This window comes from Camelus ferus, chromosome 13 (genome assembly GCF_009834535.1).
Source record: "Camelus ferus isolate YT-003-E chromosome 13, BCGSAC_Cfer_1.0, whole genome shotgun sequence".
In the NCBI taxonomy this organism is placed as follows: Eukaryota; Metazoa; Chordata; class Mammalia; order Artiodactyla; family Camelidae; genus Camelus; species Camelus ferus.
The window spans coordinates 28,997,174-29,011,012 of NC_045708.1; the positions used below are offsets into that span (position 1 = coordinate 28,997,174).

General features: G+C 38.7%; 1 protein-coding gene across 9 annotated transcripts in view; it reads left to right on the top strand.

Moving 5' to 3' along the window:
• The window catches only part of NFYC (nuclear transcription factor Y subunit gamma), a 59,338-nt gene that overhangs the window by 24,051 nt on the left and 21,448 nt on the right, over nt 1-13,839 (top strand). For all 9 annotated transcript variants that reach the window (XM_032493940.1, XM_032493946.1, XM_006174510.3 and 6 more), the window contains one exon: nt 6,893-7,005. In XM_032493940.1, coding sequence (XP_032349831.1) covers nt 6,901-7,005 — 105 coding nt within the window. In that variant the 5' untranslated portion in view covers nt 6,893-6,900. The remainder of the gene's footprint in view (nt 1-6,892; nt 7,006-13,839) is intronic.

A 13,839-nucleotide genomic window follows, 5' to 3' on the forward strand; every position in this document is an offset into this window, starting at 1 on the left:
TATGCCAGATTTGGCCTGTGGGTGTAGTTTGTGGATCCTTGCTTTATAATACTTTGCTAAAATAGTCTTTTTTTCTCCATCATACAAAATATTGATAGTGTTTTGTTGTTGCTGTATATGCTGGTGTATGTAAGTTGAACATCAGTGAAGGAGTGAGGAAGAAAGTGTGAAGTAAGATGGTTACCTAGCATTTCTATTCCACGGAAACATGTTTTTAAATGTTCTGGTCACGTCTTCCTGTTAGTTTCATTTCTTACACCAGTTGCAAATTTGCCTGATACACTATAACTATATTATGATCTGCTTGAAGGATTATGTTGTAGCAGACAGCAAACAGAAACATGTTTTTGTTTTTGAAGAAGTATCTCTGCTGCCAATTTGAAAATGTGTCCTTTGTAAGCAGATCTTTAGGGAGGGTAGTGTGCAACCAGTTTCAACCCTTAGCCTTTTGGGAAGCATGATTTTTCCAGTAGGCAGTTTGGCTAAGGCTTCATACTTAGCCTCTCGGAACTGGAGACAGACACACCCTCAAACTCTGAACTTGGCATTATTCAGGATTGGTGAAAGGGGTCTACATTATTCATTCTTACAATAGAGGGATACTACTTTTAATAACTTGCCAGCAAGTCTGACCATCTGGTATCCAGTTAATGCTTAAAACTTACGTAGTAAGATTTCTGGCACTAGGCCTAGAGCTTTCCTGCTTAAGTAGAAACCTTAGATGAGCTTAAATAAAGACTCTTGAACCTTCTTTTCTCTCTAGTCACCCTTCCTTCCCTTGTATTCATTCATTTATTGCATCCTCTGGCAGTGAAGTGTAGGCCTTCCATACCAGATCACCCCTTTGGCATATATGTTCAGTATACATTGCTTCTGGGTGGCTTAGTAGAGAGACTGGCCCAAGGCCATCAGCTAGTAGGCAGTAGGCCAGTTCACGACTTTCGGTCCTTTTATTTCCAGAGCAGTATTATTTTTCTCCTTCTGAAATTGTCAGTTTCAGATTGGTTTTATTGTGGAGAACATATGTCTCCTTAAGGCTCAAAATGCTTTTTAGCCAACATGATTGATTATGGCATATGTCCTTAGGTCCATCTGTATAAACATGAGGACCAACTTGTCTGTTGGTGGAGTTGTTTTGTTTCTAAAATCTCAGCCCTCAAGTTTAGTTTTCACTTTTTTTGTAGTTTGGAAGAACATCTAAAATAGCAAGCACAGATTAGCTTAAATCCTACCCTTCTTTTTTCTTATTTTTTCTTTCTCTTTATCTCTCATTCCCCATTTGAAATATAACATCCCAACAGTTTTAGCTAATTCAATTAGAGAACCCTGGAACTACAGAAAATAGTTGAGCAGTATTAGAACACAAAATTCTTGTGATAGTGCTGCTGATTGGGCAAAATAAAAAGCGTGTCATCTAATGACAGAGGAAGACATGATCAATACGCAAGTAGGAGAAGGGAGTAAAGAAGTTAATGTGCTTTGAACATTGGGAGATAATTTATATACGTAGGGAGGTACTTTATATTTTTATATATGTTAACTTGGAGACACAGAGGAACAATTGGGGACACTCACAGCCTGACAGGCCTAAAGGCTACAAGTTGGATTGAGGGGCATTAAGGTGAAAGATGGTACCCATGTTTAGATTTGTTTTTTAGTCACAGTTGGGCTAAGAGATACTTGTTTGCGTTTGACAACGAGAGCATCGTGTTTAGGTAAGATTTGACTGCTTGGGATGGAGCAATTTTAGTATTTTAATAGGAAGCAGCATTGGTCAAGAATTAGACTTCATTTTAGGGGAGCTTCCTGTGGTGTTTTTTCCTTGAACAATTGTTGCAATGATAGGAATATAGATATTATCTCCCAGCAACATCTGTTTGATTTTAGTTATGTCAAAGAGCTGTATCATGGGATTAAACATATTATAAAGGACTTTTGTAGAGAGACTGAGGTATATGCTAAGAAATAGAGAGCTAAAGCCTAAAGGTGCAGAGTTTTAGAAACTAGGGAATATTGTACTAAAACCTTATGTTTCTTTGTATTTTATGAGGTTGATCATTTTGATATATTCTGTTCTATGTTCAGCATAACACTAAAGGTGGATTTGTCCAGAATGGAACCTGGTTGAAAGCAAGAGTTTGAAAGACTTCCAAGAGATAAGGGAGGAGCACTTTGCTTCTGGGATGTTTTGAAAACTGCTTAGGTCTGTTTTTCTTTTTTCAAGAGTCGTAATGAGTAACTGGATATTAGAATGACAGCTAGATTGTTTACCCTTGAGTGATCTGATTGAATCATCTCATTTCCTCCATGATTTTCTCCTTATCTTCCTGGCAGTGGATGGCCAAACTGAGGTATCCCCCCTCCACACCCTCCACCCTTCTCCTTCCATTTACCTATTATCATTAATTTTTCAAGCTTTGCTAGTCTATCCTGGTCACCTTTATTTTTTGGTGGGGGTAATTAGGTTTATTTATTTATTTTAAATGGCAGTACTGGGTATTGAACTCAGGACCTCATGCATTGTAGGCATGCACTCTACCAGAGCTATACCCTACCCCCGACCTGGTCACCTTTCTGAGACAGTTCTGACTTTCAAAAAGTTAACACTTGCAAATGATATGTACCCATGTTTCCAGACTTCCAGTCTGCCTTGCAGCTTCTGGGACCTGTGTGTGTGTGTGTGTGTGTGTGTGTGTGTGTGTGTGTGCGCGCGCGCACACGCGCATGCGAGCATGTGCACGCACGTGTCCTTCCTATTACGCCCTTTTATTTTAAATTCACTTCAGCAAGTTAGGTGGATTTCTGATTGTAGTCCTACTTACTTTAAAGGGTCAGAGAGAACCTCGTTTATTCTGAACTTCCTAGATTAGTTTGCAATCCCAGTAAGCTTTATTTCAGGTCCAAGCTTTCCAAGAGGCCTCATTTTTTTCCTCAGGAAGTCCATACACAGCAACTCTCTTGCCCCTTCATTCAGAAGTAATTACTTTTCAGACTTTTTGCTAGATGCTGTGAGGGAGCCAGAGGTGAATTATACCCAGGTCCTACCCACAAGGAGCTTATAAACCAGAAGGGGAAATACGGTAATAAATATATATATATACAAGTGATGATCATACAAAGTAATGTGGTGGTGCAGAAAGAAGTACAGATTAAGGATTCTGAAGGTTCACAGGAAGGCGCGATCACTTCCAGATGGGGTTATTTAGAGAAGACTTGTAGAGACATGGCGATTGTGTTGAGCATTGGAGAAATGGCCTTTTCATGGTGGACTATGATTCTTCCCATTCTAGCTTTGGAAAGCAAACCGTTTTTAAAGCCAGATAAATTAAAAGATAATGGGATTTGAGATTCCTTATAGCAACAACATTTGATACTTCATTTTGTCCTTAAGTCTTTATTAGATAGTCAAACAGGCAGTCTTACTGAAGTAATTATAAACTAATTAATGAACATGAATGATAAATCTGATACTAATAATGAATTAAATCTGGGGAAGTCTGTGCTGCATTTTTCATAAGAGTCATCTAAGCTAATGTGGCTTCATCTTACTGTATATAAATAGCTTAATCTCGTGATGGCGGTAGCAATTTAACATGGAATAAAAAGATTCCTGGAATATAAATCTCTTTTTAACTTTTAAATATATACCTTCTGCCACCACTCTAGAAGATGAACCTGGCATGTTTTCCATGGGCTTTAGATGTTATAAATAGGCTACTTCTGTAGCAAAATCAATTCAGTTGCAATTAATGCATTAATTATTAAGATAAGTGATAAGATTAACTAAGGTTACTTTATATTTTTTTTAACTTGTTGGGGTGTTTGGTGAGTAAAATTTGTTTGTTTATGATTAGGTTTTATTATTTTAATTTTAAGTTGTGCTTCAGTAAGAAAATATTGAGAACATTACCTTGTTTTCATAAAATCTGTTGCTTGAGATTTGACCTGATTTTCAAAGCCCCATGTGAAGACTGTATTTGCTTTAAAGAAAGCCTTTTGAATAAAAGTACTCACTTTTTCTAGGACTTTATAGTAACAATTTATGTCCTTCCAAGAGATATTAAAAGAATTGGCTACTAATCATCTCTGCAAAGATGCTAGAAAACATGCTCCAAACCTTTTCCTCATAAGAGAATCTTCTGTCCCTGATGAGAGTACAGTGCTTTTGTTTTTTGAAGTCAAGAAATTATGAAAAGAGGTTTTTGAATGGAAAAAAATCATAAAAACTGCAATTCCAAATCCAAAGCTAAAATGATCCTTTGTTTGTAAATTCAACTTAATGTAAAGAAGAACGGTCAGAGCTGTCCAGAGATGGAAAAGAATGCCTTATCAGTGAGCAGTTTCCTAGAACCTTAAAGGGGGGAGCTCATAGTTTAAGCTGAATCCACTTAGGGTAGGATTGAGGGAGCTGGGCAGAGTCTGAAGTAGAGCTGTGAGCATCTTTTAGAGGGGTGGGCCTGGGTGGTTCTTAATGCCTTTTTTCCAAGTCCTAAATTTCTTTGATGCAGTAAAATATAAAGGGCATTATTATTGACCTGTATTTTTTGCCATTATCTATTTGTTTTTCTAATTCAGATGGGCCTCTCAAATTAAAAACTTAACCTTTAATACATTTGTCAGTTCCAGAAAGATTTATTAACTTCTGTTTTGTATCCAGCCCCCACTCCAATAGTGTATCGCTCTGAGCTAGCCAAACATTCATTCATGATCTATCAACTGCACAGATGTTTGGGAACTGATTGCGACAGCACATCCTTAGTTAGGGCAATTCAAGATTTAAAAGCAGACTGTGCACAGATGGTTTTAAAAATGTTTCTTGAATTGTGTACCTTGGTAATGTTTGTGAGAAGAAGAGATCAGAGGACAATCAAAACTGGTTACCAACTTTCTAAATCTCACTGACCTTTGCACTGATACTAAACCTACCCATCATTAGCAACTTACACAAAGATACCACACTAGCAATTTTGCATCTTCCTCTGACCGTAGCAGTTTACATGACAGATTTTGCTAAGATCAGGCCTGTCCATGGGTCTATTCAGTGAAAGGTTAGATTTTTTTTAAAGTTTTTTGATAATTATTTTCATTTCTACAAAGATTTTATTTGCTTTATTTAAAAGGTTAGAGTGAGTCCACACTGTCATCATTGTCATAAGTACCTTATAAGAATCTATTAATAAAAATAAATTAAACTTCTCTAGATTACCTTGATTTCTTTGTTTTCAGTACGGTTAAGGGAATAGTTTATAGGCCATGTGCATATGGTAATAAGTGAAAAGGTCGTGGAAGCTAAGTTGAGAGGATCTTACTTGGTTATTAGGATTCAAGATTTTATCTAGTCATCTCCAACTGTGATTCAACACTCTTCACTTTAATTCCCTCCAGAAACTCCAAGATCATGTTGCTTCCTAGTACTTAGAGTTCCTGTTGATGTATAGAGCTGCTTGTAGGCCTCCAGCACCAGAAATTGGCTGCAAACCTTTTCCCATTACATCATCACCCACTAATGTCATTACACCAGAGTTAAATCTGCTTTGAAGATTATACTCTTGTTTTCCTTCCATTTCTTTCCTCTCATCATTTCCTTTAGAAGGAAAAAGAAAAAGATCTGAGACCTCTAGGACAATCCCAGGCAAACATTTAGGAGTGAATCAAACATCCTGACAGTCTAAACCTAGATGTATCACCCTTCATTCCACTCTGCTGATGGAGAGTGATCTGCCCAGCATGCATACACTTGGAGCCTGGAAAGTAGCAGTTTGGTCATGTGACATCTGGCTTTGGTGCTTTTCTTTCAGCCCTTCAGAATTAGTTCTTTATGACTTAGGTCGCTCTTTGCCAGCATCCTGTCACTGGCGTGTTAAACCTTTTCAAGTAATTTCCCAGAATAGAAACTCTTAGGATATCACTAAGTTTCTCATTCTTTGTGTTTAATTAAACTGTTTCTTGCATTTAGTATTTACCAGATAAGCATTTAAGCTATCTGGAGTTTTTTACCTTCCCCTGTAAATCTTTTAAGATACTACAGTATTATCTATACAGCTGATGTGGGGCTCCTTATTCCTGTTCCCTCCCCATCACAAAGCACTTGACCAAATGCAGTTCTGACCTTCTTCTCTCCATCCTAAATGTAATTCTCCATTGTTTTCCAGCCATCTTTAAAGCTTCTAGTTGATGGTGTGCATTGTTTGGCTTTGTGCCTAACAGCAATGTTCAGATAAGGAAAGAATGGGAAGTAATTTCAGTTCAGAGACTTTGTGCCAACCACTCGATTACTGGTATGCTTTAGTGCTTTTGTGTCCTTTGAGGCAGAATAGCTTGAGATTGGAAGGAATGATCATCATCAGTAGCCTCAAAGAAATGGGACCACAGTGTCTAAAACAAAAGAATAAACTTGGCTCTTATTTTTTAAGACTGTGGGTTTATATTTTTGTACAGTATTAATCACTGGGGACCCTTAATATACGTGTTGCAGGCTATGCATGGAGTGTGAGAAGCCACATAGAACTTGAAAGCATTGGTGAGAATGGCATTGAAAATTATGGACCAGCCTCAGCAACCAAGTGCCTTTTCTTCCCCCTGCACAAGATAAAACATTAAAAGTCCATGATTCACTTTAAGATTTTAGTTTGGATTTCTAACAATTTTAGATTCTCTGGTTGAAGCTCCTGGTTAGCCTCTGTGGTATAAGTTGGATAGAAGGGAAAACTTTCCTCCTTACGTTTTTGCTAAGCCTTAAGTCTGAAGAACCTCTTCAGCACAATTATATACCTTCTCAGACTGAAATATTGAATGAATTAGTGAAAACATCTACAAGAAAAGATATAAAATAACCTGGACAGAAAGTCTGACTTTATTATTTCTAATGTATCTCACATATATATTTTTTCAGGTGTCAAAATGTCCACAGAAGGAGGATTTGGTGGTACGAGCAGCAGTGATGCCCAGCAAAGCCTACAGTCCTTCTGGCCTCGTGTCATGGAAGAAATCCGGAATTTAACAGTGGTAAGGAATAATTGAGAAACTTATGAAAAATTTGTAAAGAATGTAAAGAGCTATGGATGAATAACCAAAACGTAGACTAAAACATTTTTAATCTCAAGCATATTAACAAAGGCAGAGTTCATTCCTGACCTTTGGATAGGAAAATGAAAATGTAATTTATCTTAAGTGAGATAACTCCAAGGATTTTTTTTTTTAATATCTTAGTGGCTTTCTTTAGGCATGTTGATGTATAGTGGGTGCTTTGACTTGGAGGTAGTTTAATGTGAGGCACATCTTTTAGAGAATGCAGAAGAGCAGAGCTTACCTTCCTTCAGTAGCTGTAGCTCATTTCTTAGGCCTAATTTCGTGGCCCTGCCAAATTTCTAAGACCTGGTGAAAACTGTTGATCATTTTATTCAGCAACAAATCTATTGTAAGCAGGCACTCTTTCCAGGTGTTAAAGGGTTCACCTAGATTGGAGTTTCTTAACAGAAGCATTGCTGACATTTTGGGCCAGATAATTCCTTGTGAGGGGCTCTTCCCTGCATTGTAGGGTGTTTAGCAGCATCCTTGGCCTCCAATCACTAGATGCCAGTAGCACGCTCCTTCCAATTGTAATAACCAGAAATGTCTCTAGACATTGGCAGCTGTCTCCTGGGGGCTAAAATCATCCCTTGTTGGAACCACTGTCTTAGAAGAATCTAAAAAAACCCTGGCCCTTGAGGAGCTTACAGTGTAGTAATTACAACCAGAGTCATTAACTCAGTAAGTATGTATTAAATAGTTACTGAGTCAGGCACAGTGATGAATCTGAAGCAGTAAAAGTCAAAGTGCTATGAGAGCACAGAAGACATCGTACTTGTTCCTCCTTGGTTGAGTTAGGCTGGCTTTAAGTAAAGGGGACATTTTTGTTGGGTCTTGAAATATGAGTAAGCATTCACCAGATGGAAAGAATGGGAAAGTATATCTTAGGCAGAGAGAAGGGCATTCGTAAAGGCATGGAGGCCCAGAGTAGGGGGCCTTTCACTTAGTGGGACAGCGAGAAGTTCATAGTGGCTGGAGGTTACTGTGTGGGTGGTGGGGCTGGGGACTGGAGTAAAGTTGTATAATAGTGGTAGCAGGAAGTGAGACAAGTTAGAATTGGAATATTTTCTGAGTATAGTGTCATGTCCTTAGTGAAGAATGTTCCATGTGGTATCATTTCAGCAAATGCTGAAGGAGCTCTCTGTTAAATATGCCATTCCTGCCCTGAAGTTATTAGCATCCTGGAAGAGCAAACCCTGGATTCCTTCCTAATGTAGAACTCTTATGGCATTTTCTTAGAGTTTATGGTCTTTAACGTCTAACATAAGTTGTCAGTTTATTCATTCGCTTGACAAATACCTTTGAACCTGCTATGGCTATGCTAGTTACTGTGGATCAGATGTGAACCAGACAAAATCACTGCACTCACAGAACATGTATTCTGGTGGGAGAGAGAGACTATAAACAAACAATGAGTGAATAATGTAAACAAAGTAACTTCTCATTGTGATAAATGCCCACTGACTTCAGGACTGAAGAAAACTAATTCATATTTTGGTTGTATCTGTGTGTCATGTTTGTTTATATGGGGGATTTTCAGCAGTTAAGCTTGGGCTTTCTCAGAGTGGCCTGTGTTCACAGGTGGATTTCCACTGAAAAGTCATTTCTGTGGTAGTTATTGATACTGTCTCAGATATAAAACAGAAGGGAGAGGACAAATGAAATTATAAAGTCAAAAGTGGGGCATTATGTTCATATTTTTGAGGGGATAATCTCATGGTTAAGCTTATCAGGTTTTAGTGCTGGGACAGCCTGGTGTAAAACTAGTGCCCTCCTGGGATACGGCGGTACTAGGCCAGTGCAGCACGTCTGTGCTTCAGCTTGAGGGCAGAAGCAAATCCAGGATCAGGCAGGTGGCCAGATAAACTCTGGAAGTTCAAGCTCAGCACTTATCTTTTCTGTATTTTGTTGGCTTGGATTTTTGTTTTTTAATTTTGGTAAAACAACACAACAAAATTTACCATTTAACTGTTTAAAAATGTTACAAATCAGTAGTATATTCACATTGTTGTGAAACGGATCTCCAGGACTTTTTTATCTTGCAGAACTGAAACTTTATACCCATAAAACAACAACTACCCATTTTCCCCTCTCCCCAGCTCTTGGTAACCACCATTCTGCTTTCTGTTTCTATGAACTTGGCCCCTGTAAGTATCTCATATAAGTGGACTCATACAGTATTTGTCTTTTTGAGCCTGGCTTATTTCACTTGGCATAATGTTTTCAAGGTTCATCTGTGTTTAGCATGTGACAGGCTTTGTTTCCTTTGTTTCGGTTGAGTAACATTCCCTGTATTTGTGTATAGACCACATTTCGTTTATCCATTCATCCATCAGTGGGGATTTAGGTTGCTTCCACTTCTTGCATATAGTGACTAATGCTGCAGTGAACAGGAATGTAGGTTTTGATTTTTATCCTACTTGGTTTAACTTTCAAGTTTGATTGACAACAAAGCAGTTTGTGGTGTTGACCAACTTTTTCTACCCCAGACAGCTAGTCCTTCAGAGGTTAAAAGTGGATTACTTTGAGGGATTCAGTTTTAATTCAAATTTTGTGAGGAGAAAGAAGGTCAAGGAGGAAAGTCGTCTTTAATCATGCTTCTGCTGTTGGCTAACTAAAATTCTCCTCCTGTGTATCCTTGGCAAAAGACTCCTAGACTGCTACCATGGTCACTTTTATATCAGGTGCTTAGAACGACGTTTGGCATATAACAGGTGCACAATAAATACTTGGGTGAAGCAGACTCCTCCACTTCAGATTTAGTGTGAAGCAGCATAGTGCCAGGTTTGAGTGAGAATGCAATCCAGTCAAGTCCCTTTGTAAGATTTTTCTTTTCCTCTCTACCTATGACATATGAAGGCATCTGCACTTCTGCCCATGTAATGTGGCCAGGTATTTTAGTGTTTAGTCTGTGCCTTTCCAAAACTCAATAGCACTTAGAACCAGACTTCCTCAGTTACATCAGATCCTCTTAGGCTGACATTCAAAATGTCTAACAGATTAAAAAAAATCCATATGTTCAAACTATCCAAACATAAATAAAACTTATGAAAATATTTATAAGGTGTTGTGGTCTCTCTAAGACTGGGACAAAGATTGTTCCAAAAACAAGTAATTGAAGTTTGCTAGATAATATATTTCAAGATGTATTGGAGACTTTGGCCCCAATCATTTTGGTCTGTGTTCTGCAAAAGCAATTTGTCTTTCATCTCAGCTTGGCCATCACACTCTCCTCTCTCTTAAAAGCTCTCTGTAACTATCCATAAACCCAGGTGGTGTGCAGCTGAGATTGAAGTTGATTAAAAATGATACTAAAATGATTGTACACCAGGATGATTGTATAAAATACTGCATTCCTGCTTAGCAGAGCTCTGGGAACAATAACTAATAGGCTTTTGGGCATTGAATTTTACCCTTCTAGACCTCTTTGAAAGCAGAGAAGAAAAAGCTAACTTGTCTTTTGAGGGGCAGTTATGCAGGCTGAACCTTGAAAAGAAGAATCTAATCTGCCTTAATGTATTCCCTACATTCCACTTAGCCTTCAGTTAGTGGTAATTTAATGCTTAGGTCGCTTTCTTTTAATTGCCAGTTATATCTTTTCATTCTTCAGTGCCTCCATGTTGAACGATGACATTTCCAGCATCACAGTCAAACTGGGTAACCATTTAAACAAGAACCTGGAGGTGAAGATTGGCGGACTGTTAAAAAACAGGTCCTGTGCTGTTGGAGCCCTTCCTGTAGAGCAGTGCTTCTTAAACTATAGTGTCTGTACGAACCACATGAGGGTCGGGTTGAAATACAGGTTTTGATTTAGCAGATTGGAGTGGAGCCTGAGATTCTACATTTCTTTTGAGTTCCCGGATGATGCCGTTGCTGGTCTAAGGACCTCACTGAGTAGCAAGGCTTTAAAACAGTGGTCCTTAATCCTCACTGTGGATCACAGTCACCAGGGTAGTTTTCAAAAAACATGATGTCAGGGCTCCAGCCCCTAGAGTTCCTGAGGGTCGGGGGGTAGAACCCAGACATCTTGTTTTTCAAAAGCTCCCCCAAGTGATTCTAACATGCGGTCAAAGTTGAGAATCACTGCTTTTGAGAGGATAGAATCTTGACTTGCCAGAGTGCCTGGCTGGGTAGGCTTGCAAAAAATTTCTCATCATTATTTGAAATTCCGGATGTTCTTTAGTGCAGCCTAAGACCCATTTACCCATTGGCTTTTCTTTGGCTTTGAACTCTCATTGAGGGAATTCAGACTTCTTGAAATTCGGCAGTTTTGGATGGCAGCATTTTGTAAATGTAGTTCTTTGGTTGTGGTCAGGAAGGTTGAGAATGTTCTGAGAGAGAATCTGCTCTCCCACCTTGGGATGTTACTCCCAAGAATAGAAATGTGTCAGTTTTTCTTCCACTTTGATCAAGAGAGGTTAAATGTTACTCACATTAGTTGCATGGTTGCTAGTGACAAGGTGGGCATTGACTTGAAAGCCAGTTTAGTGGACCTCAACCTACTGATAGCGAAGGGCCGTCTGCCTCCAAAAAACCTGTTGTAAACCCTTCCATGTGACTGGAAGCCAGACTGAGATTATGGGCTGTTGTCGATGATAATGAACCACACATGCACATCTGAGGATCCTTTAAAAACTCAGGGTTTGGGGATCATGAGAAAGTTTCTCACAAAAGAAAAGGTTGGGGTGGGGCTTAGCGCAGAGCTTTTTGTAAATTTCTGCCTATTTTACACCTCTTCAAGGTAGGAATGATATAATCTCTTTATCCTTGGCCCTTTCTTGTTGTTTTAAATTATAGTCTCAGAAGTGCCAAAAGTAATATTTTATCCTAAATTTTTAGCTGGAGAAGGAGTTTTGTTTTTTTTTTTAAATCAGTTTTGGGCTTTGATTAAGTAATCTTAGAGCAGTCTTGTGGGAATTATATTAAATAACCAAGCCAAATAAGAGCACACTTTGCAAGAGACCTAAATCTTGTGGTCATAATCTTGTGCTGTGTGTATCATCCTGGGAGGCCTTCCAATCATCCCTAGCATTCTCTTTGGCATTTCTATTTAACATCATCATTTTGTGTGATATGCCACACAAGGAAGACCAGTGATTGATTTCTGTAGTTAAATTTTTTTTTAATCCCTTTAGAATCTGGCCCCAATCCAGCATTTCCTTCCTACTGCTCCCCTCTGTGCTAAGATCATACATCCAAAACATAAACAGACCAGGTTTTGTCACTGTGCTTCTGTGCATGCTGTTTCCTCTGTCTGAATAACATTCTCATACTTTCCTAGCAAGCAAATTTGCAATATCCCTAGACACAATTCAGATGTCACCCCCTCTGTGGGACATTTGCCAACTCCTCTCGCTCACTCCAACCCCCCATTGTGAGCTGGTCATTTCTTTCTTTTCCCTGTGGGATATTACACCCCCATTAAAGTGTATAGTATAGAATAGAGTATTATACTGTTCTTATGCAACAGTCTCTGGCAGTTAAACTATACGGCTTTTCAAAGGTAAGAATATATTTGCATCTTTCCCATAGTAGTAGGTATCATACATGTGCTGTTAGTTGAGTTGCATGAATGAATAAATGAGAGAGGAGGAGAAAATAGAATGTGTCCTGCTGTCTTCTTTTGGTGAAATTTTAATAAACTGGACTTCTAAGCTGCCTCTGCCACTCCAGGGTTAGATTTTTAGAGGCTTCGAGGAAAATGCTGATACCTAATTTGGAAAAGGAAAAGATGACAAATTGATGTTGGAGGTTTGTAATGGTGAGTGGTAGCCAAGCAGCTTGTTGGGTTTGGGTGGAGAAATTAGATGTCTTGGTGTACATCTTATCCTAATAGTTGTTCTTCTGTAAACATAAAATAGATTCTGAGAAGGCTGGTGATGTTTTTCCAGAATGCTCCACTGCCTTCTGTGACGTATAGTTTAGGTTTTCTGTTGGTCTTGGAAAAGAAAGTTCACTAATGTGTGTTAATTATACCAAATCTCAATAAGAGCTGCTTCTTCCATAATGTGATGATGCAGATTCCCAGGTGAGCATATTGGGTTTGGTGAGTCACATTTCAGACCACTTATAGAATCAATCATTTGACATCTAGTCCCAGTAGGGATTTTGCTGATTTTAGCTAATCTCTGCCTTTGCACCTTTCTCTTCATTGCAGCTCTGAAACTCAAAATTGATTTTTATTTCTAGAATTGCATGCACCATTGGTCATGTGTTTAAATACCAGTAGTATCAAAATAAAATAAAAAAGCACTTTAAATCACAAATAATTGAGTAGTGCTAGTCGAGAAGTACTTTCCTGAATCCTATCCACAGCAAAGTTACGTGGTTTTCCCTGCACCTCAGCCTTGTTTGTTAAGAAAAAAGTGCCAGGGCTGTTCCTAAAAGACAGCTGATAAATTCACCCTTACCCTTTTTCCATACTCTTCTACTCCAGCCCCCACTCCCAAAGCAGATTTTGAAGGCAAGGCCTTTGCTGCTGTGATGGGAAAGGAGCTCCTCTGCAGTTTCTGGTGTCACGGTAGCGCAAAAATCAGAAGTAGCCAGTATCACACTGGCTGAAGTGAACTGTGAGTCACTGTGGTCAGGTGCTGCTGGCACTTGCCCTTGTACTCCCTAAATACAAGAGGAAAGAACTAGCAACTTGAAGGAATATCCTTAAGACAGAAATTTCATTTTAATCTGCATATTGCAGACTGGTAAACTTTCTTGGAGATAAAAAAAAAAACACTCATAATGCACGTCAGTGTTGTGCTGGCGAAACATCTGATA